Here is a 26310-nt window from a genome sequence, read left to right as displayed (position 1 = left end):
CACCCAGGTTGTAATAACAGCTATGTCTGTAGATTTACTTAACACAACTGCGTTCATTAAAAGTGTATTATTGTAACATTTTCACTTCAGAAATCAATTTGTTTGATTCCAATTATCAAATGCATTGTAAGCTGCCTCAGAAAAAATGAGCCATTCCCCCAAATTTCTTCATTTCCTTCAACAACCTTTAGGCTCATTTTTATGTACAATACTCAGGTCAGGTTCTCTAGGGAAAAGCCAAAATAGGCTGTAATCCCTGAAGCTGCAACAATGAATTGCAGCTACTAGTGCTGCAACAACAAATCGATTAAATCGATCCAAATTGATTCTTAAAAGAGTTGGCAACAAATTCGGCAGTCAATTTGTTGGGTCTTGCTCATGTTAGTATTGAGGCATGCCCACACACTATACAGTGGAACAGAGAAAAACACAAAGCAGTATGGCTGAGGCTTCGGATGCCGGGTCAGATTATTAAAGCTAGGTTTACATTATGTTCGCAGTGGCCACGGCAGCCCCATTTGCCTGAAATGTAGTGTGTCGTTTATGTAACAAACCTTGGATATGGAGAAAAAAAACAGCCCACAGCACACTACGTTTTGGGCAAACGGGGTTGCCATGGCCACCACGAACATAATGTAAACCTATATATCTTAAAATAGCCTACGTGCTGTGATTCCTTTAGTCCGCTAGCTAGGTAGACATTATCATCGTAATTATAATGTTTTCATCCAACTCCGTTTATCAGGCCACCAGACTAACGTTACCTGACTGGAACTAATACTAACAATGCTAGTTTGATAGCTATAACAAGTCTAGGCTAATGCTCGCTAACTATACATGAAGCCATTTCAGGGATGTAATCATTAGTGACTTGTCTGCAGCCTGTAGCGCTTTGGCTTAAATACCGATCTTTGAGAATTGAGTGTTTTGTATTTATCTGAGGAATCGATTAGTTATTAAAATAATCTACAGATTAATTGATTCTACCTCAGGAGGTAGAGCGGGTCGTTGAATAACTGAAGGGTTGGCAGTTCGAATCCTGCTCTGTCCCAGTCATGTGCCGTTTTGTCCTTGGGCAAGACACTTCGCCCACCTTGCCTCCAGTGTCACTCACACAGGTGTATGATTGTGTGTGAATGTTTGGTGATGGTGGGAGGGGTCGTTCGTCAGCCTGCCCCAGGGAGCTGTGGATACAAATGTAGTTTACCACCACCAGAGGGGGAATGTGAGAGCGAATGAATAATGGATCAATAATGTAAAGTGCTCTGGGTGCCTTGAAAAGTACTATAGAAATCCAATCCATTATTATTATTATTATTATTATTATTATTATTATTATTAAAATTATCATTAGTTGCAGCCCTAGCAGCTACTATGAGGTTGGAGATATTGTCCAATAAATGAAAGGCATCAATAAGAGATTTTCACCCTTTCATGCATGAATTATGAGAACCTTAATCATGATCCCCCCCCCCCCCCCCCCCCCCCGTTTTTATTCCTCTTTAGGCATGAAAAAAACAAACAAACAATGTGATTGACAGCTGTTTATGAACCTATTTTTCATGGAGTTGCAAAAATGTCCACTCAAATGGAACGTTTAATTTTTGAAGCCAAGAAACGTGTATTTACTGATATACTGTGAAAACTATGAAATAAAAACACTTTTAATGCTGCTAATCTGATTTTTTCTCATATTTTAACATACTCTAATACTAGTTATTGCTTACTTCATGGAGATAATATACAAAAAAAAACATTTTGTTAAAGAAAAAATGATAATTACAGTCTAATAACAATTGATTTATACTCAAACATGTTACTGCAGATCAGGTTTATCAAAATCAGCAAAGTTACATGATGCGTAAGTGTCCACTGTGTTGGCTGATATGGAACTAAAACAACAAAATCCATGAATGTACAGGAGAACAGCTGTAGAATAACTGTCCACTGTAGTGACCAGTATGCATGAAAGGGTTAATTTGGTAGTTTGGTTTTCAAGCTTTACTCAGTGCATAAATTTCCCTCCTTAACTGATCTCTTTCCAGCAGCTGACCATGTCTTTCTTTAATGATTGACATATTTCATTTTTATCTTTTAAACAGCTCCTTCTTTGTCACCATAAATAATCAACGTCAATAATATATGCTTCCCACGGCGTACCACAGGGCTCAATCTTAGGTCTTATTTTATTTTCGTCATGAATGCTTCTGCTTGGTAGGGCGCATTTTTACAGACTTAGCCTACTTCATGTCATATCACCCTTTAATGTTTTTTTTACCCCTGCTGTTTCTTTTTTTTTTCTGTTTTTTTTTTGCTTTAAGGTACCATATGAGATTCCTCCTTTTACTGTTTTTGTCTTTTCATCATATTGCTTTTATTTTGTGTTGTGATATTTCTTAGTACTTTTTATCAGCCTTGTCTTTTATTATTTATCTGAGTTTCTTACATCTCTGTCTTCTTGTTTACACCATCTGCCGTGCATCGTACCTCTTTTTCCCCACTTGTTTTCACCTCTTTCTTTCATTTAGTCTCTTGGTTTTCCACTTGTTTTTCTTTCATTTTCCCTCTGCGTCTCAGCTATTTGCTTTGTCTGTCAAGCTCACTTTGAAAATGTTAGGTTGTAATATAAGACCATCAGTTTTTGAAGATGTATTTACATGTTTATTCTCCCAAACATAGACAGTAAGAGCGATGGGATGACGAAGGTTTTGTCTGAATCTCAGTCAAACCTGTTCATATTTACAGATTAGGGGCTCCTCCCAAACTGTTGTTTTTCCTATTGACAGTCATTTCGTTAATGATTTGAAAAATGAATGATAAATGCCACCAATTTCCAGAGGAATATACCTTTATAACTCCTGAATGTCTAGGATGATAGGCTGGCCTGCTGCTTTCCATGAATCTTAATCATGACCACAGTATTGATGGATGTCTGGATAGTACAGCAACAGAATGTCAATTGATCTAAACTTTAATCTACCCTTTCCACACAATGTAATTCATTTAGCATGTTTATCATATTAGTATTTAACCCATAAACACACAAATATCCATTGTCAATCAAAAACAGCTACTGATATAAACTATTTAATACCTGTTGATCCACTTATCCTATCAATACATGTAAATAATTGGTGTAAAATGCAGTCTGTCATCTTTTCATGGTCATCAGATTTGACCCATTTGGACGTTCAGAGGGTACGTAGTTACCGTGGAAACACCATCATCTTCTACTACATTAGTCACTTTTCCATTGACCCTCAAATTGTGCAAACATAACTTGCCTAATTGAAAAATTTCGCCAAAACTCATTTTTTAATTAAAAGTTTTTGCGCTGACAGGAGGTGGTTGGTGTAAAATAGTTTGTCATCTTTTCGTGGTCATCACATATGACCCATTTGGACATTCAAAGACTCTGTAGTTACCATGGAAACGCCTTCATCTTCTACAACATTGATTCACCAGTAAAACCCACGGAGTTGGATCAATGACAGTGGATGGAGACGCTGGGTTTGTGTTCAGTTAATGATAGATTTTGCAGAAAAAGTCACTTTTTCTTCGGTTTTCTTTGTTCTACTATAATAACCTTTGAATTTACTCTGAGCTTTAACCCTTTCATGCATGAATTATGAGAACCTTAGTCAAGATTTTTTTTTTTCTGGAGTGTTTTTATACCTCCCTAGACATAAAAAAAAAAAAAATTGCGATCGAGTTTTTTTTTTTTTTTCATGGAGTTACAAAAACGTCCATGCATTTAATTTTTTAAGTGAAGAAATATGTATTTAAAACCCAATATCAGAAAGTAAAATGAAAACAAGGAAATAAAAACATTTTTAAGGTTGCTAATTTGATGTTTTCTCACATTTTAACATACTCTAATGCTAGTTATTACCTCATATAATATGCAAAAAACAACTCTTTTTGTCTAACAAATAACAGCTGATTTACACTTAAACATGTTACTGCAGATCAGGTTTATCAAGAACAGCAAAGTTATAGTAATGGTATGAATTGCAATGTATTATGGGATGTTGAAAAAGTGTCCACCGTGTTGGCTCATATGGAACTAAAACAACAAAACCTATGAATATACAAGAGAACAGCTGGAGAAGAACTGTACACTGTAGTGACCACAGTGCATGAAAGGGTTAATAAGCATCTACATGATAAGTGATTTAAATGTAGGAAAATACTTGAGTTTCACTATAAAAATGCAAAATTCTGAGGATAATATTACAATAAATGATGATAGATGACTTTAAAAAAAAAGGTTAAATATGGAGAAAAATTCAGTCAGAGAAAGAGACTGATTTAGCTTCAATCAATCAATCAATCTTTATTTTTGTAGCACTTCATACGGTGAGAGCGTAGCACAAAATGCTTTACATATAAATTTAAAAATCAGTCTATACCCCCCCCCCCTCCCCCAACACACACACACACACTTAAAAAGACTGACTGAGCATGAGAGGACCAGAAAGTAAAAAGCTTAAGCTGTGGATGTCAGACATCAGCTTCCAACAAGAAAAACACTGAGCGATTTGGGGTAAATAGTGACGTACTTTCTGAGCGCTGACACAAAACTAAGCTTCAGGATGTTGTGTGATTATTTTCCTGAAAGTGTGTTTGTGTGTTTGTGTGTGTTTAAACTGCTCGTGTGATTTAACCCAGAAAGACCCAGTGCTACATTTATGGCAGTTCCCAAATGAATTTTTCTCTCTATCTAACACGGTAACATGGTTAGAAAACGCTAAAAGACAAGTTATTTGTACTTTAAATCTGTAAAATCAACCCCACTCTCCAACCATTCAACTCAGCATTTTAGGTTACACTGACTAATTTTCTCAATTGCTGCCAGATTTATTTATCATTGATTAAACAACTTTTTTTAAGATAATCAACCTCAAAATCCTATTCCTGACCATAATAGTTACAAAATTATTCAATGTAATATTTTGTAGCAGAAGTGGAGGTTACCTCAAAGTCATTTGCCAGTACAGGAAGTGCTTTTAATTTGACAAAATACCAAGATTTCCATTGCACAATAACAGTCTGAGATGAACAGTAAACCCATAGTTCTTCCTCTGCCTCTGACTCATGGTGCAGCTCTACAAAAATACAAAAACAAACACAAAACTGCCAATAAACACTGCCATACACACATTAAATCCAAATTAACACAAACACCACAACCCCGCTGAACCCTTGCACAGAAAAATAACACATTTTCAACAACATGCTCAATACCCACAATGCAATGCGAAGATAAAAAGGTGTGGTCATGACTAAAACTTAGCGATTTAATTCCGTTCAAGTTAAACTTTTTCGTACTTTCAACTATGTCTACAAATGAGTAGAATATACTGAACATTTTCGAGTAACATCATAAAACTTAAATCATTTAAGTGCATTGTAATTAAAGCATTTTAGTAAATACAAATTCTGGGCTTACAGTGTATTCCAGCTGTCTTTTTTTCAGAAAATTATGGAGGATTCTAAAGGATTTACCGTCACCATTGGGAAATGAGGCTGTTTTGTTTTGTTTTTTTTTTTCATTTTCTTGAAATGAAGGAAGGAATAACCCACCTATTGCATGACAATATTTGTCAGCATTCTCAGTTTGTAGCTGATCCAAAAGATGATCTAGAACTAGGAGTATATTAAAATTTTTAACCCTCAAAGACCCAGTGATACTTTTGTGGTAGTTCCCAAATGACCTTTCTTAAGTCATTTATCACCATTTATATATCTTTGTTTTGCTTTTTTTTTTTTTTCCCAGTGGTGGTGGATGTTTGGGTCTTTAAGGGTTAATGGACTCGTACCCACCTCTGTGAACTGTACTGCTGTCCTCAAACATGACCAAAAGATTATGGCCTGTTTTTATGGTTGTTTTTGTAAACAGAGTCCACTCACTGAGCATGTGGGTAGAACCACCTGCTGTAGCGGATTTGTTCACAGTGTCCTTTTGTTTGACAGGTCCCGCAATCCCCGTTGGAGTGGATGTTCAGGTGGAGAGCTTAGACAGCATCTCTGAGGTCGACATGGTAAGAAAACACTTTATTACTCCGAAGTGGGATTAACACTGGATGTTCTCACTAATACATTGTTGTATTTGAAGTTGAGGTTTTTCATTGTTCGACGAGGTGGAACATAGAACTGAGTGTACCGGCCCAGATGGTCTGAGACTATTGTTACCCAAAGGGTATCGGAGGCGGGTCTGTTTGTCTGTCTATAACTGAAACTCAAAACTACAGCACATTTTTGCCTTGAATTTTTTTTTTGCTGCTTCCCTTATTATGATCCTCCATGAAAATTATGAAGGATTATAACGGATTCACCTTCACCATTGGGAAATGAGGCAGTTCTTTTTTTACTTTTTTCATTTTCTTTGAAATCAAGGAAGTTATTGCTTTGAGAGAAAATCACCCACCCACTGCATGACAATATGTGTCACCATTATCTGTCTGTAGCGGATCCAAAAGATGATCTAGAACTAGGAGTATATTTAAACTTTTAACCCACAAAGACCCAGTGATACTTTTGTGATAGTTCCCAAATGAATTTTTCTCTATTTTTAACCTTTCTTAAGTGATTTATCAACATTTTTTTCTAATGTTATCCTCAATATTTAGTATTCTTAAGTAAAAATCAGGTATTTTTCTATATTTAATTTACTGATCATGATGTTCATAAAAGCTCAAATCAGGGGGTTTTGATCAAAAACAGAGAAAATAGTAGAAAAAGTGACTTATTATTATTATTATTATTATTATTATTATTATTAATAATAATAATAATAATAATAATAATAATAATAATATTTATAGGCACCTTTCAGGACACTCAAGATCACCATACAAAGTTGTTAAAAATAAATAAAACGCAATTAAAATTACACATATACATATATAAAACACATAGGTTCATAAAATAGCAGTAGATAAAAGTGAAATTATGGAATTGAGTAGGCCTGTCCGAATAAATAAGTCTTAAGCTGGGATTTGAAGGTGGTGACAGTACAATATATCACTAACAGAACATAAACCCAGTGTCTCCATCCACTGTCATTTGTCAGGCTCCATGGGTTTTACTGGTTATGTTCACTACGGAGCCTCTGAGCATCCAAATAGGCCATATCTGTTGACCATGAAAAGATGACAAACTGTATTTTACACCAATTATTCACATGTATTGATAGGAATAATGGATCAACAGGTATTAAACAGGTTAGATCAGCGAATGATTTTGGTTGCCAGTGGATGTTTGGGTCTGTATGGGTTAAATTTGTCACATTGATTAGATCAGGGGTGTCAAACTCATTTTAGTTCAGTTCCACATTCAGCTAAATTTGATCTGCAGTTGGCTGAACCAGTAAAATAATAACATAACAATATATAAATAATGTCAACTCCAAACTTTTCTCTATATTTTACAGTGAAAAAAGTAAAATTAAACAATGAAAGGGTTTACATCTACAAACTGTCCTTTCAAACAATGTGAGTAACTTGAACAAACTAAAAGAATAAGTGTAAATTTAACAATATTCTGCCGCAGTTTATCATTTCCACATGTTCATTATAACGTACAGATCACAGTAGATCTACAAATACACAAAACATTTAGTATCAGGCAGAATGCTGTTAAAATTGCACTAATTTTTCTTAAGACATTTCAGGTTCTTCACATTTGTTCAGATTATTCACATTTTTTTGTGAAATTATACTTTGTTATATTGTAAATACATGAAAATATATACATTTACAAAGAGAAAAATTTGGAGTTGTGAGTATTTATAGATTATTATGATAGTATTTTACTGGTCTGACCCACTGGAGATTGAATTGGTCTGAATGTGGAACCTGAACTAAAAGGATCGTTAATTTCTTAATATCTATTTTTGCATTTCACAAATTCATCCCAAGGGCCAGACTGGAGCCTTTGGCGGGCCGGATTTGGCCCCCGGGCCGCATGTTTGACACCTGTGAGTTAGATATTCAACCTTGGTCTGATACTAGACCTGAGAGAATGGCCTGAAAAAAAATCCCCAATGACTGGATCCAAAATGATCACATACTGTACATGTAAAGTGTCAAGATCTAACGCAAGAAACTTGACCTGGACAGTTGACAGCTCACAGCAGGTGAAACTGGTATACTTTAAGTTACTGGAAAATAGATTTCTTTCCCATTTTAAGTGGGGTCCTCCAGGATGAAAAAGAGAGCCCTGAGCAAATTTGTATACATTCACATAAATTTGCTGGAAATGTATGTTGTTTGATGGAATTTAGCTGCCTATAGCTGAGGTTTGCATTCTCTTATTAGTCTCTAGTAACTAAAAGTACAACCAGTAGATCTTCAACTTTACATGTTCAGTGTTTTCATTGTATTTTTTTTTAATGTCACCCTGTGTTAACAAATGGCCTTTTTCCTGGCACAGTGGATCTCAAACTTTTTACCATGACTACCACCTTAGAAATTACTTGGTTCTCCAAGTACCACCTGAATTAATATAAAGTAGCGTAGCCCTATATGTTTATGTATATGTTTGTGCATTTGGCAGATGCTTTTTTTCCAAAGTGACTTACAGGGGAAAATCACTCAATCAATCAAATTTTATTTATATAGCGCCAGATCACAACAAAAAATTTATCTCATGACACTTTATATATAGAGTTGGTCAAAACCACACTCTAAGCCAATTTACAGAAACCCAACAGAATCTATCTATGTCTATAATAGACCTATAACTACATAGAGCAGTGTGTTTCAACCTTGGGGTCGGGACATGTGTGTGATTCAAATGGGGTCGCCTGAAATTTCTAGTAATTGATAAAAATAAAAACTTTACTAACTAGAAGCACTCGGAGAGCGCAGACCTCCGCCAAGGCTGATCAGTGGCCCCCCCCCGTGGGCCCCCCCACCCCCGATCACCACCAAAATTTAATCATTTCTTCCTTATCCCATTTCCAACAAACCCTGAAAATTTCATCCAAATCTGTCCATAACTTTTTGAGTTATGTTGCACACTAACGGACAGACAAACAGACAAACAAACCCTGGCAAAAACATAACCTCCTTGGCGGAGGTAATAAAAAATGTATGGTGAGTTTACAGAGATAATCACATACATAAAAGACATGACAAACTGTGAAGCTGAAACTGCAGCACTGTGGTTCTGTTTATCTGTCAAATGTTCATTGTGGTCGGTTTCAGATGCTGCAGCTCTTTCATAATTCATAGTTTGAGTTCTTGTTTGTTCAGTATTAATTGTCATCCTTGTAAATCCAAGCTGGACTGACTGTACATATCCTGACCAAGGAAAATCTAATTCTCCCTTTGTGCAGTAATCTACACCTGGATTTACTGCCTCCCTTCATAATAATATACATTATATAGACTAAATGTCGTCTAAAATTAACGTTTATTTGCAACATAGTATAGCAAACTATTACATGATCAAAAACAATTTTGTTTTTGCTTCTAGTTTATTTTTTTTTTTCCTGTTTTGAAAATCTGAGGTTGCTAGAAATTTGTGATGTTAAAATGGGGTCATGAGGCAAAAAAGGTTGGGAACCACTGACATGGAGTTTGCACTAAAGGCATTAATATTAAGAATATTATTTATTATTCACACGACTGTATCTGACTGAAGCAACAAGTGTCTGTAAACTCATGTATTGTATTTAAACACTTGCAAAAAGTGACAATACTAACAACTGAACTGCATTATAACATACGCAGCAAATGGGGCTATCATCTGGCATTTAAAATACTACAGTCAACCTAGTGAGGTTACCCCCCCCCCCCCCCCCCTCCCCCCCAGAGGGGAGGCAAGGGGTATTGATTTTGGTTTGGTTTGTTTGTTTCTTTGTTAACACTCTAACAGCAAAACTATTGGCTGAATTCCAAATTGGGTTTATAGATTGCCTGTGACCCAGGATAGATGTGGTTACATTTTGGGAAAAGTAGGTCAAAGGTAAAAAAAAAAATTAGGAATTTTTTTTAAATCTTTTTTTTTCTCCCATTTACTTATAATGGGTGAAATTTCAAATGTCTATAAAAACACCAATTTTGTTTCAATTTACTTCACACTTGGCACATATATAAAGGCAACTGATATGCTGACATCCCCACACACATAGACACAATGATACCAGGTGGATCGATGCCAAAATGAGCAACAATACATGTGAGAGGTGGGGTTTGCTGTGCCTGGCACCACTTGTTAACAAGTGTACTGCATTAAACCATCCACAGCAGAGAGAAATCATCAGCACAGCAAAAACACTGTAGTCCAACAATCATGAGTAAGATCAATTGTACTGCACAAAAACAAAGTAAATATTTAATCTTCGGGACTGAAAATACTGCAGTAAGACACATAAGGTCAGAACATTAACTGTAGACATACTGTATGTTAAGGTTTGAAGGAAAATGCACTCAAGGACACATTGTAAGAATTAAGAATAGGCCTAATGTGACCTCACATAATGTATTCAAAGGGACTGTACCCATAAGAATATATTGGCTAAAACTTATTTAGAGGTCTTATTTATGTCTTTGTGCATAAGAAATCAATCTAAGTGAATCCCCAAAGGAACTTTGTGTTGGTAAATGCAAGTTCTGCAAATTTACAGGATTTCAGTTCTGTTCAACATGTTGATGGTCATATGAACTATGTTTTCAGCTCAAAAATGTCCAATTTCATCACAATTAATGCTATATTTTCATGTCACAAATGGCCGAGTTGTATTTGAACTGAATTTACCTGAAAAACAAATATTCAATTCTTTTAGATTCCCCAATGTTTCTTAAAAGATTCTATCCTACATATCACATGTTTTATTGTTACAGGTTCAATCTGGAGTATGGTGCTGATCCATCCTGCTTATGTTACGCCAATACATACATTAACAATGTCACACGTCACTTTTAAATCAACAGTTTTCTAATAATAAGCATTTTTATTAAGAAATAACAATTCTATATTGTTATTTACTCTTTAGTATGATGATAAACTATGCAATAAATAATTCGGATCCTAGTTTTTGCACAGGGATCATTTGTGTAAACGGTGACATGGCTGCAGAGCATCAGTATGATGGGATCCACAACAACCATGTCACATCCGTCCACTGCCACATTTAGTGTTTTTGTGTCAGCTGTTATTGTTTTAGATCAGGGGTGTCAAACTCAGATCCTCAAGGGCCGGTATCCTGCATGTTTTAGATGTTTCCCTCTTCCAACACACCTGATTCAAATGATAAGCCTATCATCCAACTCTGCAGAAGACTGATAACAACCGTCAGGTGTGCTGGAAGAGGGAAACATCTAAAACATGCAGGATACCGGCCCTCGAGGACCGGAGTTTGACACCTGTGTTTTAGATCCACAATACTAACATTTATGAATACGAGGAGAATTAGCAATAGTAAGTCTATAAGTTTATTCCTAATACAGTACTGGTACTGACCAGAGCATCATGGGTAATGTCACGTCCGTCCACCAGCAAAAGTTTTCACATACACGTGCTATTCAAAATCCAATATTTCTGAAAATAGAGCTTCCACTGTCAAATAATATCAGTAGTCTGTGCACAAATGGATTAGCATTATTTCAACACAGTTCTATGCATTTCTTACAACTTTTTTTTTTTTTTTGACAAAAATGGCCACTCATTTGACCCCCTAAGTAAATTTTGGCCGCTATATATGTGTATTTTTTAAATGAAATTTGGTAATGGTGACTTGCCCTGTCATGCTTAGGCTTAGGGGTGTGTGTGGCTCTGTGAACAGAGTTCTGTGGTGTCTGGGTTGATTAGGATTAGCTTTAGACTTGGTTCAGCATCCAACCTGCTTCTATATTTAGTCTTAAAGAAGGCAAGGGAAGAGAAGCCTTTCTTGCACAAATACATGTTGTAAATGGAATGAGAAAGCGCACGGCCTTGTCCGAAAGCGCAGGATATTTGCTACATCGCTGTATCCAAAAGTCCAGCATTGTCTGTCCTCTGAAGGCAGACTTCAATGTCTCATCACTGGACAGTTCAATTAAAAGTTCCTGCTCAAGAGCTGATAAGTCCTCCTGCAGGACATCGGAAGCCTTAATGAGAAACTCTGCATACCACTAGAGTTTGAGAACTGTGGTCCTAGAATATCCATCATTTTTACTCACAATAATTTGTCCAAAACTGTAGACTGCAGACAGACAGAAAGAGAGAGAGACAGACAGATAGACAGACAGATAGACAGACGTTGGTTAAAACATTACAAAAGAAACATCCCAGACTAATAGAAATAGACGTGGGAATGTAATGTCGACATTTCAATAGAAACACTATTGGCTTTTCCATTGGACATCTGCGCAAAACTTAACCAATATTTACAAAATGTCAAAAAAACAAACGTGTGTAATGTCAGTTTTTCCATTAAATCACAAATGCGATGATTTGTTTATTTATTATCGTAAGATGACACGAGAAGTCATTCCATAAACATGGCGACGAAAGTAAATATTGGGTTGATTTACAAATATATTCATTATTATTATTATTCTATATTACCCCTCTATCTATTTAATTTAATTTAATTTATTTAACTTATTTGCACAAAATAAAAACAGCAATAGAAAAAACAACAGTCAAACAAGTAACAAAATTGTGCAGGAGAGGTTAGAAGCCAAAAAGACGGCTTATATGAATACCTCCCCCGAAATGAACAATACACAAAAACAAAAAAAAACAAAAAAAGAATTAAAAAATGCAATATAACTGAATAAACTAAAGTAAAAACAATAAAAATGTAATCCACATTACAAATCATCAAATACAAATCAAGTGATACACAGCCTTACATTTTTTCATGAATCAAAGTCCTTTTCAGATGCTTTTTAAACAATAATAAAGTAGATGTTGAATCCCGTACTAAATTAAAAAATGATTGGGTTTCCTAGTGTGTCCACAAATACCATGTCACGTTTCTTTTAAAACTCTTCACTTGTTGTAATGTCCGTCAACATTTGTTTTTTTTTTTTAATTTTATGTGACCCTGGTTGTGGAAAAAGGTCTTTCTGTTGCAGTTTTGTGTGATATACCAATTGCTCTATGCCTGAAAAGTCACCTCCTGCCAGCGCAAAAACTTTTAACTGATTTTTGGTGAAACTGTCCTTTTTCCATTAGGTAAATTTTAATGCGCAAGTTATATTTGCACAATTTGAGGGTCAATGGAAAAGCGACTACTGTCTAGTTTTTCTCCACTGGTAAATGTTTTAATGACCGCTGCTGCTGCTGCTGCTGATGTTCTTCACTGTGTAAAGTCAGAGTAACATAGAAGTCTGTAACAGATTATGATATCATTTTCTATAAAACATTAAACAACCAGTTCTCAGTCATCTAGGACCATCTTGCTGAGGAATTCCACTCTGCTTTTGTCTCTGTAATGGCAGGTCTCAGTGGTGATCCTGTCACTAATTATACATGAATGGTTGATTCTCTTTATTACCTTCACCCACTGAGCGGAGTTCACTCTCAGACATGAATCACAACAGAGGAGCACTAAGTGATCAAACTGCCATTCTGTGAAAATAACACTGGGGCGTTCAGTGTAACCACATTTTTAAACTGTTACATTGTGTGTAATGACATGTAAAATGGTATGGGGTTTCTACAGGTTGGATGCAATCATATTCTAAACATGTACGATGCTAACATTCGGTCGTCTAGCTAGTTTACTTACGGGGTTGGACAAAATAATGGAAACACCTTCACCTCAAGATGATAATGCCCCAATCCATACAGCTAGAATTGTTAAAGAATGGCATGAGGAACATTCTAATGAAGTTGAGCATCTCATATGGCCGGCACAGTCCCCAGACCTCAACATTATTGAGCATTTATGGTCAGTTTTAGAGATTCAAGTAAGACGTCGATTTCCACCGCCATCGTCTCTAAAAGAGTTGGAGGGTATTCTAACTGAAGAATGGCTTAAAATTCCTTTGGAAACAATTCACAAGTTGTATGAATCAATACCTCGGAGAATTGAGGCTGTAATTGCCGCAAAAGGCGGACCTACACCATATTAAATTATATTTTGTTGATTTTTTTAAGGTGTTTCCATTATTTTGTCCAACCCCTGTATGTGATTTAGTGATTTATTCTGAACATGCAATGAAATTTAACATATATGCAGTTGGAAAACATACATAATAATACAAATATCAAGAATCATAACAATCTTAGTCAGAAGAAAAGCACGATAATTCCATTTACATGCCCGAAAATATAGCTCATTAGGTTTAAATGCGCCAGTTGGTATTTCTTTATCAATCACAGTTGAGATATAAACCCCAGTTTCAACACAGTCAGGACTTTTTGTAAGCGTGGTTGCCTCACTTGACCCCTTCTTTCTTTAACTGACAAGGGTAGAGGTAAAGGAATCAAGATGTGACATAAAGGAAGCATTCACCAAAGGCTTAGTCTGTACAAGGACGGGTTATGATTCATCACTGTAGGCCAAACTTTGCAAGAGAATTACCAGTCAGTTCAAAAAGAATATTTCTGACAGAAACTGCAGCCTTTGATCATTGAAGGGCAAGGACTTTGACTCCAAAATGAAGCCAGTATGGAAATATCATAAAGTTGTAATACCACTGACATCCACTAAATGCAGCTCTAAAAGACACTGAAGTACTTTCTAAAAATACTACACCAGTGCGTTTTTTTTCCCAAGGGGTCATTCTGGTGTGACCCTTTTGTCCAAATGTGGTCATTTCTGGCTGAGAAAGCCAAGATATGACCAAACCAAAACACAAACCACTGGCTTCAAAATGACACTTCAAAGATTCTTTATTGTCAATTCATTAGATGCATACACTGTAAGCCCGGATAAGTTGAGTTTACTCACAAAATTTGAGGCAAGTGATTGCACTTAAATGATTTGAGTAATGATCGACTGATCAATTGGTTTAAGTAGGTTCAACTTTAATGCTAAAAGTATTGAACTTTAACTATTAAGTAGAAAACACTAAAAGACAAGTTATTTGTACTTTAAATCTGTTGTAAAATCAACCCCACTATCCAACCATTCAACTCAGCATTTTAGGTTAAACTGACTAATTTTCTCAATTGCAGCCAGATTAATTTAACATTGTTTAAACAACTTTTTTAAGACAATCAAACCCTAAAATCTATTCCTGATCAACATAGGTATGAAATTATTCAACTTTATATATTGCAGCATGAATGGAAGTTAACTCAATGTCATTTGCCAGTACAGGAAACAATTTTAATTGGATAGAACATCAAGACTTTCATTGTATGATAACGGTCTGAGATGAACAGGAAAACCATTGTTCTTCCACTGGCTCTGACTCATGGTGCAGCTCTACAAAAATACAAAAACAAACACAAAAAGGCCAATAAACACTGCCATACACACATTAAATCCAAATTAACACTAACACCACAACCCCGCTGAACCCCTGCACAGAAAAATAACACATTTTCAACAACATGCCCAATACCCACAATGCAATGCGAAGATAAAAAGGTGTGGTCATGACTAAAACTTAATGATTTAATTCCATTCAACTTAAACTTTTTCGTACTTTCAACCATGTCTACAAATTAGTAGAATATACTTCACATTTTATAGTAACATCATAAAACTTAAATCATTTAAGTGCATTGTAATTAAAGCATTTTAGTAAATACAATTTCCAGGCTTACAGTGTAGAACATACAGAGGATGTCTCTTTCACCTTGTTAAATGTCATGCATTTTAAAATGGAACCAAATTCAATACCAATTCCATCCATTTCTCATATCAGTCTATGTTTTCTGTAGTGCATCACACTTTGAACAGATTGAAGGAGTGTGATGAAACATCAGTGAGTAAAGGCCAAGGCCAGAAACCAATGTGGAATGAGTTGGACTTTCAACTCCTCAGGTGGTATTGCACAAGAAACAGTCCTGCTACCATGATGAATATGGTCCCGTGGATCCTGGAGGACTTGTGGGTTAGGGTTAGCCCAGTGTTTTTCAACCGTGGGGCCGCCTGAAATTTCTAGTAATTGATAAAAAATTTTTTAAAAACTTGCGAATAAAAAATCTATGGTGAGTTGAGAGAGACAATCCCAACACATAGAAGACATGACAAAATTTGAAGCTGAAACTGCAGCACTGTGGTTCTGTTTATCTGTCAAATGTTCGTTGTACTGCAGATGCTACAGTTCTTTCATAATTCATAGTTTGAGTTCTTGTTTGTTCAGTATTAATTGTCCTACTTGTAAATCCAAGCTGGACTGACTGTACATATCCTGACCAAGGAAAATATAATTCTCACTTTGTGCCGTAATCTACACCTGGATTTACTGCTTCCATCCATAATAATATACATTATATAGACTAAATGTCATCTAAAATGAATGTTTATTTGCAACACAGTATAGCAAACTATTACATGTGTAACGGGTACAACCGGAACCCAGAAGCAGACCGACACAAAGGTATGAGTTTGTAAACCTTTACTGAAGCTATGTAGTAGCAACAGGAGTTCAATACAACAGTTACAGTTTTTAACACAGTCACAAACTCAGAGTAATCCGTCAGGGGTAAGGCAAGGGGGGGCGTCGGGGACAGGCAGATAGTCCAGTAACCGGGGGTCCGTAGAGTCCAGTGGGGCTGAGACAGAAGGCAGGGTCTGAGGCGGAAACAGGTCGGTACCAGGCGGCAGGCGAAGAGACGTGGTCAGGGACAAAGGGCAGGTCGAGCACCAGGGAAACGGACAAAAAAGTCAGAACCAGGCAGACGGGTCAGACGGGGATCAGACGACGGGCAGCAGAGCAGGTCAGGGACGAACAAGATCAGACACAAGGAATCAGGCAGGTACAACGCTGGAAAGTTTCTCACGAGTAGAAGACAATCTGGCAGAGAACAAAGGAGAGAGAGGTGAATATAAACCCTCTACCTAATGAGCTAGGTGTGCTCACAGGTGAGGGGAATCAACTGATGAGGAGGTGTGACAGAAAGAGCAATGAGGAGGTGTGGCTGAGAGTGAGACCGAGGAAAAAAAGAGAAAGAAAGAGAAACAGCAGACAAAAAGACAGAGATGTTACAACATGGTCAAAAACAAATTAATTTGAGCAAAAAAAAAAAAAAAAAAAATCTTTGTTTTGAATGTCTGGGTTCGCCAGAAATTTGTAATGTTAAAATGGGATCATGAACTAAAAAAGGTTGGGAACCACTGGGTTAGCCTATCCCTAGAAATTTAACCTGAAACTGTACTACACAAGGATGAAGAAGTATTCTGTGCAGAAACCTCTTACAGGGGGTGGCAGGTACTAAAATTGAACTTTGCACAATGAAGTTGGTCATCTACTCTGTGCTTTTGTGAGTTAAATAAAAGTTCAAATAAATTAACAAATTACAGATTTTTAGGTTTTCCTGCATTTTAGAAAATGTCCCAACACTTCTAGAGATGGAGTTGCTTATGTAAGTATAGGAATAATGATAGTTTAACCCTTTCATGCATGAATTGTGAGAACCTTTGTCAAGATTTTTTTCTTCAGTGTTTTTATTCCTCCTTAGGCATGAAAAAAACAATGCAATCGAGTTTTTTTTTTTTTTCCAGTGGAGTTACAAAAATAGCCATGCATTTAATTTTTGAAGTAAAGAAACATATGTTTAAAACCCAATATCAGAAAGTATTATGAAAACAATGAAATAAAAAAAAAATTAATGCTGCTAATCTGATGTCTTCTCACATTTTAACATATTCTAACGCTAGAAATTACTCACTTCATGGAGATGATATGCAAAAAAAAAACTTCTTGTCTAACAAATAATTGATTTACACTCAAACATGTTCGTACAGATCAGGTTTATCAAGAACAGCAAAGTTACAGTAATGGTCTGAATGTCAGTGTATGGGATGGTGCGTAAACAAGCCCGGATTAACCATATGGGCAACTGGGCAATTGCCCAGGGGCCCGTGACCTCTAAAGGGCCCTGGGTAACTCGGGCATAACAAAAATATCTTGTTATCTTTTGCTTATAAATGAAACTGTCCACTGCCCGGAGCCATTGCACTGCACAGAAACCCTGCTCCTGCTGTCTGTGACCGTGAGCTGAGACCCTCTCCTCATTGGTCAGTCCAAAAAGCGAATCAGCGGTGACGCAAATCAACGTGCGTGCACAGAACGGGATGTGAGACGTCAAGAACTACACAACATACGCGACGTACGCGAATCAAAACATTGCAAACATGGAGAAGCAGCTAAGTGGGAGCGCCAAACGAAAATTAAAAAAGGAGAGGGACTAGATTAGATTATATTGATGCTAATGTGTTTTGTTTTCATATCATCATATGCAAGTGAGTGGCCTTGACAAGAGGTTATAGTGGTGCACTTGTAGTTCTACGAGCATTTACACATTTGTACATCAAAATGCATTTGATGATAGTTAGATATTGAAGTATGGGGTATATTTACATATATTCCTGGAATTTATTCTGTATTTTGCCAGATTATAGGGATCCTGGGGTTGTGATGATGGGGCCCTTGAATATTGTTGCCCAGGGTACAATGAAGTGTTAATCTGGCCCCGTGCGTAAGTGTTCACTGTGTTGGCTGATATGGAACGAAAACAACAAAACCCATGAACATACAAGAGAACAGCTGGAGAAGAACTGTCCACTGGAGTGGACAGTGCATGAAAGGGTTAAAGGGTCATGTGTTCCGAACCATCAGTTAATAACACAAAGGCAGGTAAAGTCGTTATCTGTGTCGTGCAGTGGCATCAGTCAAATGGTTGAATTGAGGATATTTATGATGCTCTGGATCAAAGACTTCATAAAAAGCTTTATGCTTTCCAGAGTGACTCTAAACTGCCTCCCTGAATTCAAGGGTTTGAACCAGTCAAAAAGAGGATGGAAGTTATCTGAAACACCTCACCTTCGTCTTTGTGCTTTTAATAAAACGTTGGTTTAGACCAGTGCTTCTCAACCTTTTTGAACAAAGCCCCTTTATGTCATCATGAGACTCCTGCCACCCCCGAAAAATATTGTATGGGGGGTTGTTGCAGCACTCTGTAGGTAGCGCACCAGTTACCTCATCATTATCTTCCTTGTCGCATCCATCCCCCCTCTGAAACAAGTGGTGAATTGGGGGGGGCGTTGAGGGAGCTTATAACACTGGTCAACAACAAATTTATTGTTTAAGTTTTTTTGAGCTGATTTAGGATCATTTTGGTGTGCTGAATCCAAAAATCACATTAATTTTGCTCAATCAGGTCAACTTTCTGAACTATGCTACATATTGGCTTTTTAACATTTTTGCTTACATTTATGGGCATTTTCACACCATATGAAACAAAATTCTTTCATATTTCTTGCAATAAACGAGTTCTGAAGATTTTACTTTTGCCAATTTATGATTAATGTTTTTTCTAATATTACAGGTGAATGAAATGGCTTCGACTAGAAGATCTTGCAAAAATAAGCCTGACGTATTCTGCTACATTTGCGGTGAATACACCATTGTACCTAACAGGAATCAAGTCACAAGTTTCATAAAGAGTGCTTACCAATCTGATTTTGGTATAAATTATTACATTTTGTGAGAAGATCAAATTTTTCAAAATCAAATTAGCAAAAAAACCTGACCTGATTGAGAAAAACAGATGTCATTTTTGGATTTAGCGGTGCAAAATGGTCCTAATTCAGTTGAAAAAACCTAGACAACTTGCAAAAAACATTTTTTTGTAACCCAGTGTAATAAATGTAGATTAGGTAGCACCCCCGTTGCAGCCGGGGGGGACGCGACAGACGTTACCACCAAAGACTGGGGGAGGGCATAGCTCGATAACTGCTGCAACATACCTTATTGCATGGGGGTGGGGGGTGGGCACAGAAATTTACCACTGACAAAAGATGCTGCTTGATAGTGATACTTACACAGACTAACACCACCCATTTCAGTCTCAACACCCCCCCTCTCACATTTCTCATTCCAAACACCCCCCGACTGTGTCCCAATGCCCCCGTTGAGAAACACTGGTTTAGAGGTTTTTGAGGTATGACAACTATTTTTCCTGCCATTGACACAATCCCAGAGAGTTTATTCTTAGATCTGATGGTTCCATGCAGGAGGTTAAACACTCAGCTACAGTTGTGTCTACTTGTTCTCAAAAAAGACAGGAGACGATCAGTGGCTGTGACCTTTTCATGAAGATATACTCATATTGTCAAAGAAGCTCGTCTGAGAGTCCAAAATGGCACTAAAAGCTTTCTGCATGTTTCAGCACGTTGGCCTAACAAAAATGGTCTCTATGTTTAGACTTTGGTTTGAGCAGAGTGCGAGTTATTTTGTTGTTCCATCAGGACTTCACCATGACCCTGTACCTGAGGCACTACTGGAAAGATGAGCGTCTGTCGTTCAGCAGCAGCACCAATAAGAGCATGACCTTTGACGGCCGCTTGGTCAAGAAGATCTGGGTCCCTGACGTCTTCTTCGTCCACTCGAAGAGGTCTTTCATCCACGACACCACCACGGACAACATCATGCTTCGAGTGTTTCCTGATGGACATGTGCTCTACAGTTTGAGGTCGGTACATTTTCCCGGTCACTGTATAACAGAATGTAAACAGTAGTAGAATAAGCAAATGCAATGTGGTATTTTGAGTATTTAAACCTGGCAGTTTTTCGCAGTATCCATTGAATTCATGCCTTTATCCATCAATACAAAAAATGTAACCCTATAATGCCAAATGTATCATATTTGATACATGAGTTTTGAAGCCCTCTACATGATCAGTGTGATATTTTTTTTCTTGAAAAACCTGATGTATACAATTAGATACATGCAATACACGGTAGAGCCCGACCGATATGGGATTTCTGGGGCCGATGCCGATACCGATATTGGGGGCTAAAAAAAGCCGATATCCAATACATCGGCCAATATCCAATATTGGCCGATATATTTGCCGATATATGAAATAAGAACACTGATCTACACAGGATATAATAATCTTATATTAGATGATTGTGGACAGGTGGATAAACAGTTGCATAAATCTTTGTATATCTCACAAATATAATTTACACAACTTTCAAATGCAAACGATGTAATCACAAAAATAATTAGAGCAAAAAATATTACTACTTTAGCGGTCCAGCCTCGTCAGAGCGCATAATAGGGTCCGTGATTTTCGCTGGAGGGGGGGGTAGCGGTCCATCCTCATCAAAGTGCGTGATAGCAGTCCTGCGATTTTCGCTGTGGCGGGGGGGGAGGGGGCGTTTAGCGGCCCACCCTTGTCAAAGTGCATGGTAGCGGTCCGTTATTTTCACTGGGGGGGGGGGGGTCGGGTTGGGTCAGGTCAGAGCAGGGGGCGATTAGCAGTCCATCCTTGTCAGAGCGTGTGAGCAGTGGGTGGAGGGGGTGTAGCTCCGTGATTATGTGATTGTGTGTGTGGGGATGATAGCGTCATTGTCCGAGCAGGAGTGAAAGTGAAATGAACTTGCTTCACTGTTCCTCTAACTCTCCGGGCAGCACACACACACACAGGAGCAGCGAGTGACAGAATTTCCGCGCAGCAAAAAGTTAATACATCGGCTACATATTGGCCGATGTTGATTAATTAGTGATAGGCTATAATCGGTCGGCCGATTAATCGGTCGGGCTCTAATGCACGAATAATCCACCAGGGGGAGGAATTCGTTCACCAGAGGCCTTTCCAGTGACACTACAAGACTGTCATTAATGAGGAAGGAGGCAGAAATTTGCCAATTTTGTAAAGGAATTACCAATTTATTAGACATGTTTGTGTTTTATTATGTTTTTGTTTGTTCAAAAATAAAAAATAAAAATATTTGAGCACTGAGACCTGATGTGTCAAATTTGATACAAAATTGAAACTCATACATGGAATTTGATATTTGAAAAAAAAAAATTGGGTTATTCAGAAGGACCAATAAAGGCTCCAGTTTCAAAAACCTGGAATTTTCTGTCAATGATTTAATGGTTCAGGCTTTACAGGGTTAATATAAACACATTGGAAATTAATTTGCCAAGTGGTCTCTTGGATAGTTTATTAACAGAATATTAACACCATAAAATCAGTGCAAGTTACTGACGGTTAGCATTAGCAAACTAGAAAGCACTGACCTTTAAACAGGATACATGGAGCATTGGTTGATAGTACTAGGAAGAGGATGGAAGTGTGGTGTTTAATTAAGTCATTGTCATTTTTTTCCCTTTTACTCCCTGCATTTTAACACAAACATCTGTACTTTCCTCATATTTTCAAGAGAAACCTTTTACTTTTAGTTTGCATTACTGCAAGCCTTCTCAATGTCAACACTGATGTAAGTTTTAAATGGATGAAGCAATAACTTGTGGTGAAGACGACCCCATGGTGTATCCATCAATATATATCTAGCAAGATGAAACTAAAGGAAAAAGTGAGCATAATATAAGATAAAAATGGTGCAAAAGATACAAAAGCACAAAAGACTACAGGGCAAAAACAATGCAAAGATGTAAAAGAACAAAAACAACATAACAGATATAAGAAGACAACTATAGTGTTAAAGTAGTAAAGACAACTAGAAGCACTCGGAGAGCGCAGACCTCCGCCAAGGCTGATCAGTGGCCCCCCCCGTGGGCCCCCCCCACCCCTGATCACCACCAAAATTTAATCATTTCTTCCTTATCCCATTTCCAACAAACCCTGAAAATTTCATTCAAATCTGTCCATAACTTTTTGAGTTATGTTGCACACTAACGGACAGACAAACAAACAAACAAACAGACAAACAAACAAACAGACAAACAAACAAACCCTGGCAAAAACATAACCTCCTTGGCGGAGGTAAAAATGTAAGAAGACGCGAAATGAAAACTATGTAAAAAACAAGATTAAAATGACAAGAAAGACATGAAAGACACAAGAAAAAAAAAAGACAACCAAGACACCAAAAGACAAAAACACAGTAAAAGACAAAAGTTACATAAAAGTAGTAAGAAGACAAATATGCTCCCAAAGATAACAGAAGAAGAAAACTACGTAAAAGACACAAGACGAAAATGACAAATGATAAAACAGGGCAAAATAGTTTCATTACTGAAACTGAAAACTGATTTAGATTAGACTAGATTTTCTCAGATTATTTTAGATTAGATTTTCTTACATTATTTTAGGTTAAATTAGAGTAGATTATTTTAGACTAGATTAGATTAGATTTTCTTAGATTATTTTAGATTAGATTACATTATTTTAGATTAGATAAGATTTTCTTATATTAGATTAGATTAGATTTTCTTACATTATTTTAGATTAGATTTTCTTATATTATATTTTCTTAGATTAGATTATTTTAGATTAGATTAGATTAGATTATTTTAGACTAGATTAGATTAGATTAGATTAGATTATTTTAGATTAGATTTTCTTATATTATATTAGATTAGATTAGATTAGATTTTCTTAGATTAGATTATTTTAGATTAGATTAGATTTTCTTATATTATATTAGATTTTCTTAGATTAGATTAGATTAGATTTTCTTAGATTAGATTATTTTAGATTAGATTAGATTAGAACGTTATTGACCCACAAGAAAATAGCAAAACAATAACTATATATATATAAAAAAAAAAACAGTAGTGAAAATTTGCAATTGTATATGTAGTTTAATAATCACAGAACAAAAGTGAAAATAAAATGATAACAGTAATAGTAGTCAAAACAATGATATATAAGTAATAATAATAATAGTATTAATCATAATAATAATAATAATAAGCAGCGGTGAGAGAACTAAATTAACAGTAAACTACAAACATTGCACACTGGAATAAACAATAAACAACATAGCATCACAGAACTGAATTGATTTGAAGTTATTTGTTGTTTAATAGTTTAATAATTCTATTAATTTCACATCATGTTCAGTTAGTTTTGCAAACAAACCCTTATGCCTCCAGAATCTTCTGGTACACATGTCCAGTATCTGTGTATCTGTATTTGTGATCTGGCGGTGTCCTATGAGGTCAGCTCGATCTCAGCTGGAGCAGAGAGGAGGTTTACGGAGGAGGGAAAGTCCAGGAGCTAAAACTGTTCCTAAAGAAAATGAACAACTGAAATGTTGAACCATCTGTGTGTGGAACAAAGAACAGTGTGGGCTGTAAAGTTAGTATTAATACAGTTCCAGCGGAAATGACAGACCTTTCACCTTCACAATATGCAGAAAAACAGTGGCTCATTCTGCTCAAAAGCAGAATTTTATCCCTCTTAACTGTTTATTTTAGTTGTCGAGGCTGAAAACAGAAAAAGAAACCTGCACACATATCATTTCTTGTCATAAAAATATAGCCTTAACCCTTTTATGCATAGTGGTGCCTACAATGGACAGCTATTCTATAGATTTTCTCTTGTATATTCATGGGTTTTGTTGTTTTAGTTCCAACACAGTGGACGCTAACACTGGGTTACAAAAAAATGTTTTTTGCAAGTTGTGTAGGTTTTTTCAACTGAATTAGGACCATTTTGCACCGCTAAATCCAAAAATGACATCTGTTTTTCTCAATCGGGTCAGGTTTCTTTTGCTAATTTGATTTTGAAAAATTTGATCTTCTCACAAAATTGATTACATTTTTGTGACTTTATCAGTTGATGTTTTATATAGTTCTCACCCAAAATAGGTTTTAAGAGAAAAAAAATCATTTGATTACTTGATTCCTGTTAGGTACAATGGTGTATTCACCGCAGATGTAGCAGAATACGTCAGGCTTATTTTTGCAAGATCTTCCAGTCGAAGCCATTTCATTCACCTGTAATATTAAAAAAAACATTAATCATAAATTAGCAAAAGTAAAATCTTCAGAACTTGTTTATTGCAAGAAATATGAAAGAATTTTGTATTATATGATGTGAAAATGCCCATAAATGTAAGCAAAAATGTTCAAAAGCCAATATGTAGCATAGTTCAGAAAGTTGACCTGATTGAGCAAAATTAATGTGATTTTTGGATTCAGCACACCAAAATTATCCTAAATCAGCTCAAAAAACTTAGACAATAAATTTGTTGTTGACCAGTGTAATGCATCATTCCATACACTACATTTGTGTAGCTTTCCTGTTCTTTTATCTAAATCAATTACTAATTGTTATTAGATTGTAATTAACAGAGTTTTTTTTTGCATATTATCTGAGTGACTAATAATTAGTAATATAATATGTTAAAATGTGAGAAAACATCAGATTAGCAGCATTAACCTCCTGAGACACAGGAAAATGAAAATTTTAGCTTTTTTTCTTTAAACAATTGTCTTGATTGGAAACTGCATAATGCAACAGTTTTGTTTTTTTTGTTTTTTTTTTCAGATACATTTTTTTTTAAATATTATTTTTATTTATTTATTTTTTTAATGGAATGTTCTTTGCAATAAACAGCAAGTAAAACTGTCAAACTTTTGTCCCCTACAGAGGACAAAAACGCATTGCTGGGTCTCAGTTGGGTAAAAATGTTTTTATTTCATAGTTTTCACACAGTATGTCAGTAAATGTATGTTTCTGAGCTTCAAAAATTAAACACATGGTGTTCAGCTGAGTGGACATTTTTGTAACTCCATGAAAAATAGGTCCATAAAAATAAAAAAAAATAAAAAAATCACATTGTTTTTTTCATGCCTTAAAAGGAATAAAAACCCTCAGGAAAAAAAATCTTGATGAAGGTTCTCATAATTCATGCATGAAAGGGTTAAATACCAGTGTTGGTTAAATAAACGTGTGTAAGGCAGACGGTCCTGTACAGTTCAGCAAAGTGGTAATTTCATCTGGAGCAGGCGCACATACACCCACTTATAAGCGTACCTGATCATTTAGGGGGCGTGGTATGACACTGTTTGTAAGTGTGGGCGGATCAGCTGGTGCAGGCTAATTTCACTTTTTAAAGATATGGTTGTTATGACATAAACACAGCTGCGCCAGTCAAAGGAACAAATATGACAAAAAGACAATTATGCATGTTTATAGCTGTTTACGTCCAATACTCAAACAAACATTCTTCCTGTAGACATTTTTGCGTCTTCTCTTTAAAGTCTGCTGCAATATGTCTCATGTCCATTTAAATCTATTTGCACCGGCTTTTAATGCAAGTGTGCAGCTTTTATTTGTTTTATTTTCTGGTTATGTCTTTAGACACTACTTATCCTTTTATTGTGTTTTATCATTTTTTAGCATATTTTATCTCTCATATCTATATATTTTTACTAGCTTTAGAATATCTTGTTTTTTTTTTACGTATATCTTTGTAC

General features: G+C 36.2%; 1 protein-coding gene across 1 annotated transcript in view; it reads left to right on the top strand.

Moving 5' to 3' along the window:
• gabrr2a (gamma-aminobutyric acid type A receptor subunit rho2a) overlaps positions 1–26310 on the top strand; it is a 205199-nt gene that overhangs the window by 64508 nt on the left and 114381 nt on the right. Inside the window, exons 3-4 of the mRNA XM_030126620.1 lie at positions 5977–6044; positions 20372–20595. Of these exons, the coding sequence (XP_029982480.1) occupies positions 5977–6044; positions 20372–20595 (292 nt within the window). The remainder of the gene's footprint in view (positions 1–5976; positions 6045–20371; positions 20596–26310) is intronic.

Source organism: Sphaeramia orbicularis, chromosome 22 (genome assembly GCF_902148855.1).
Source record: "Sphaeramia orbicularis chromosome 22, fSphaOr1.1, whole genome shotgun sequence".
Taxonomy (NCBI): Eukaryota; Metazoa; Chordata; class Actinopteri; order Kurtiformes; family Apogonidae; genus Sphaeramia; species Sphaeramia orbicularis.
The sequence above is the reverse complement of the archived record's forward strand: the minus strand, read 5'-3'. Positions and strand labels throughout refer to the sequence as shown.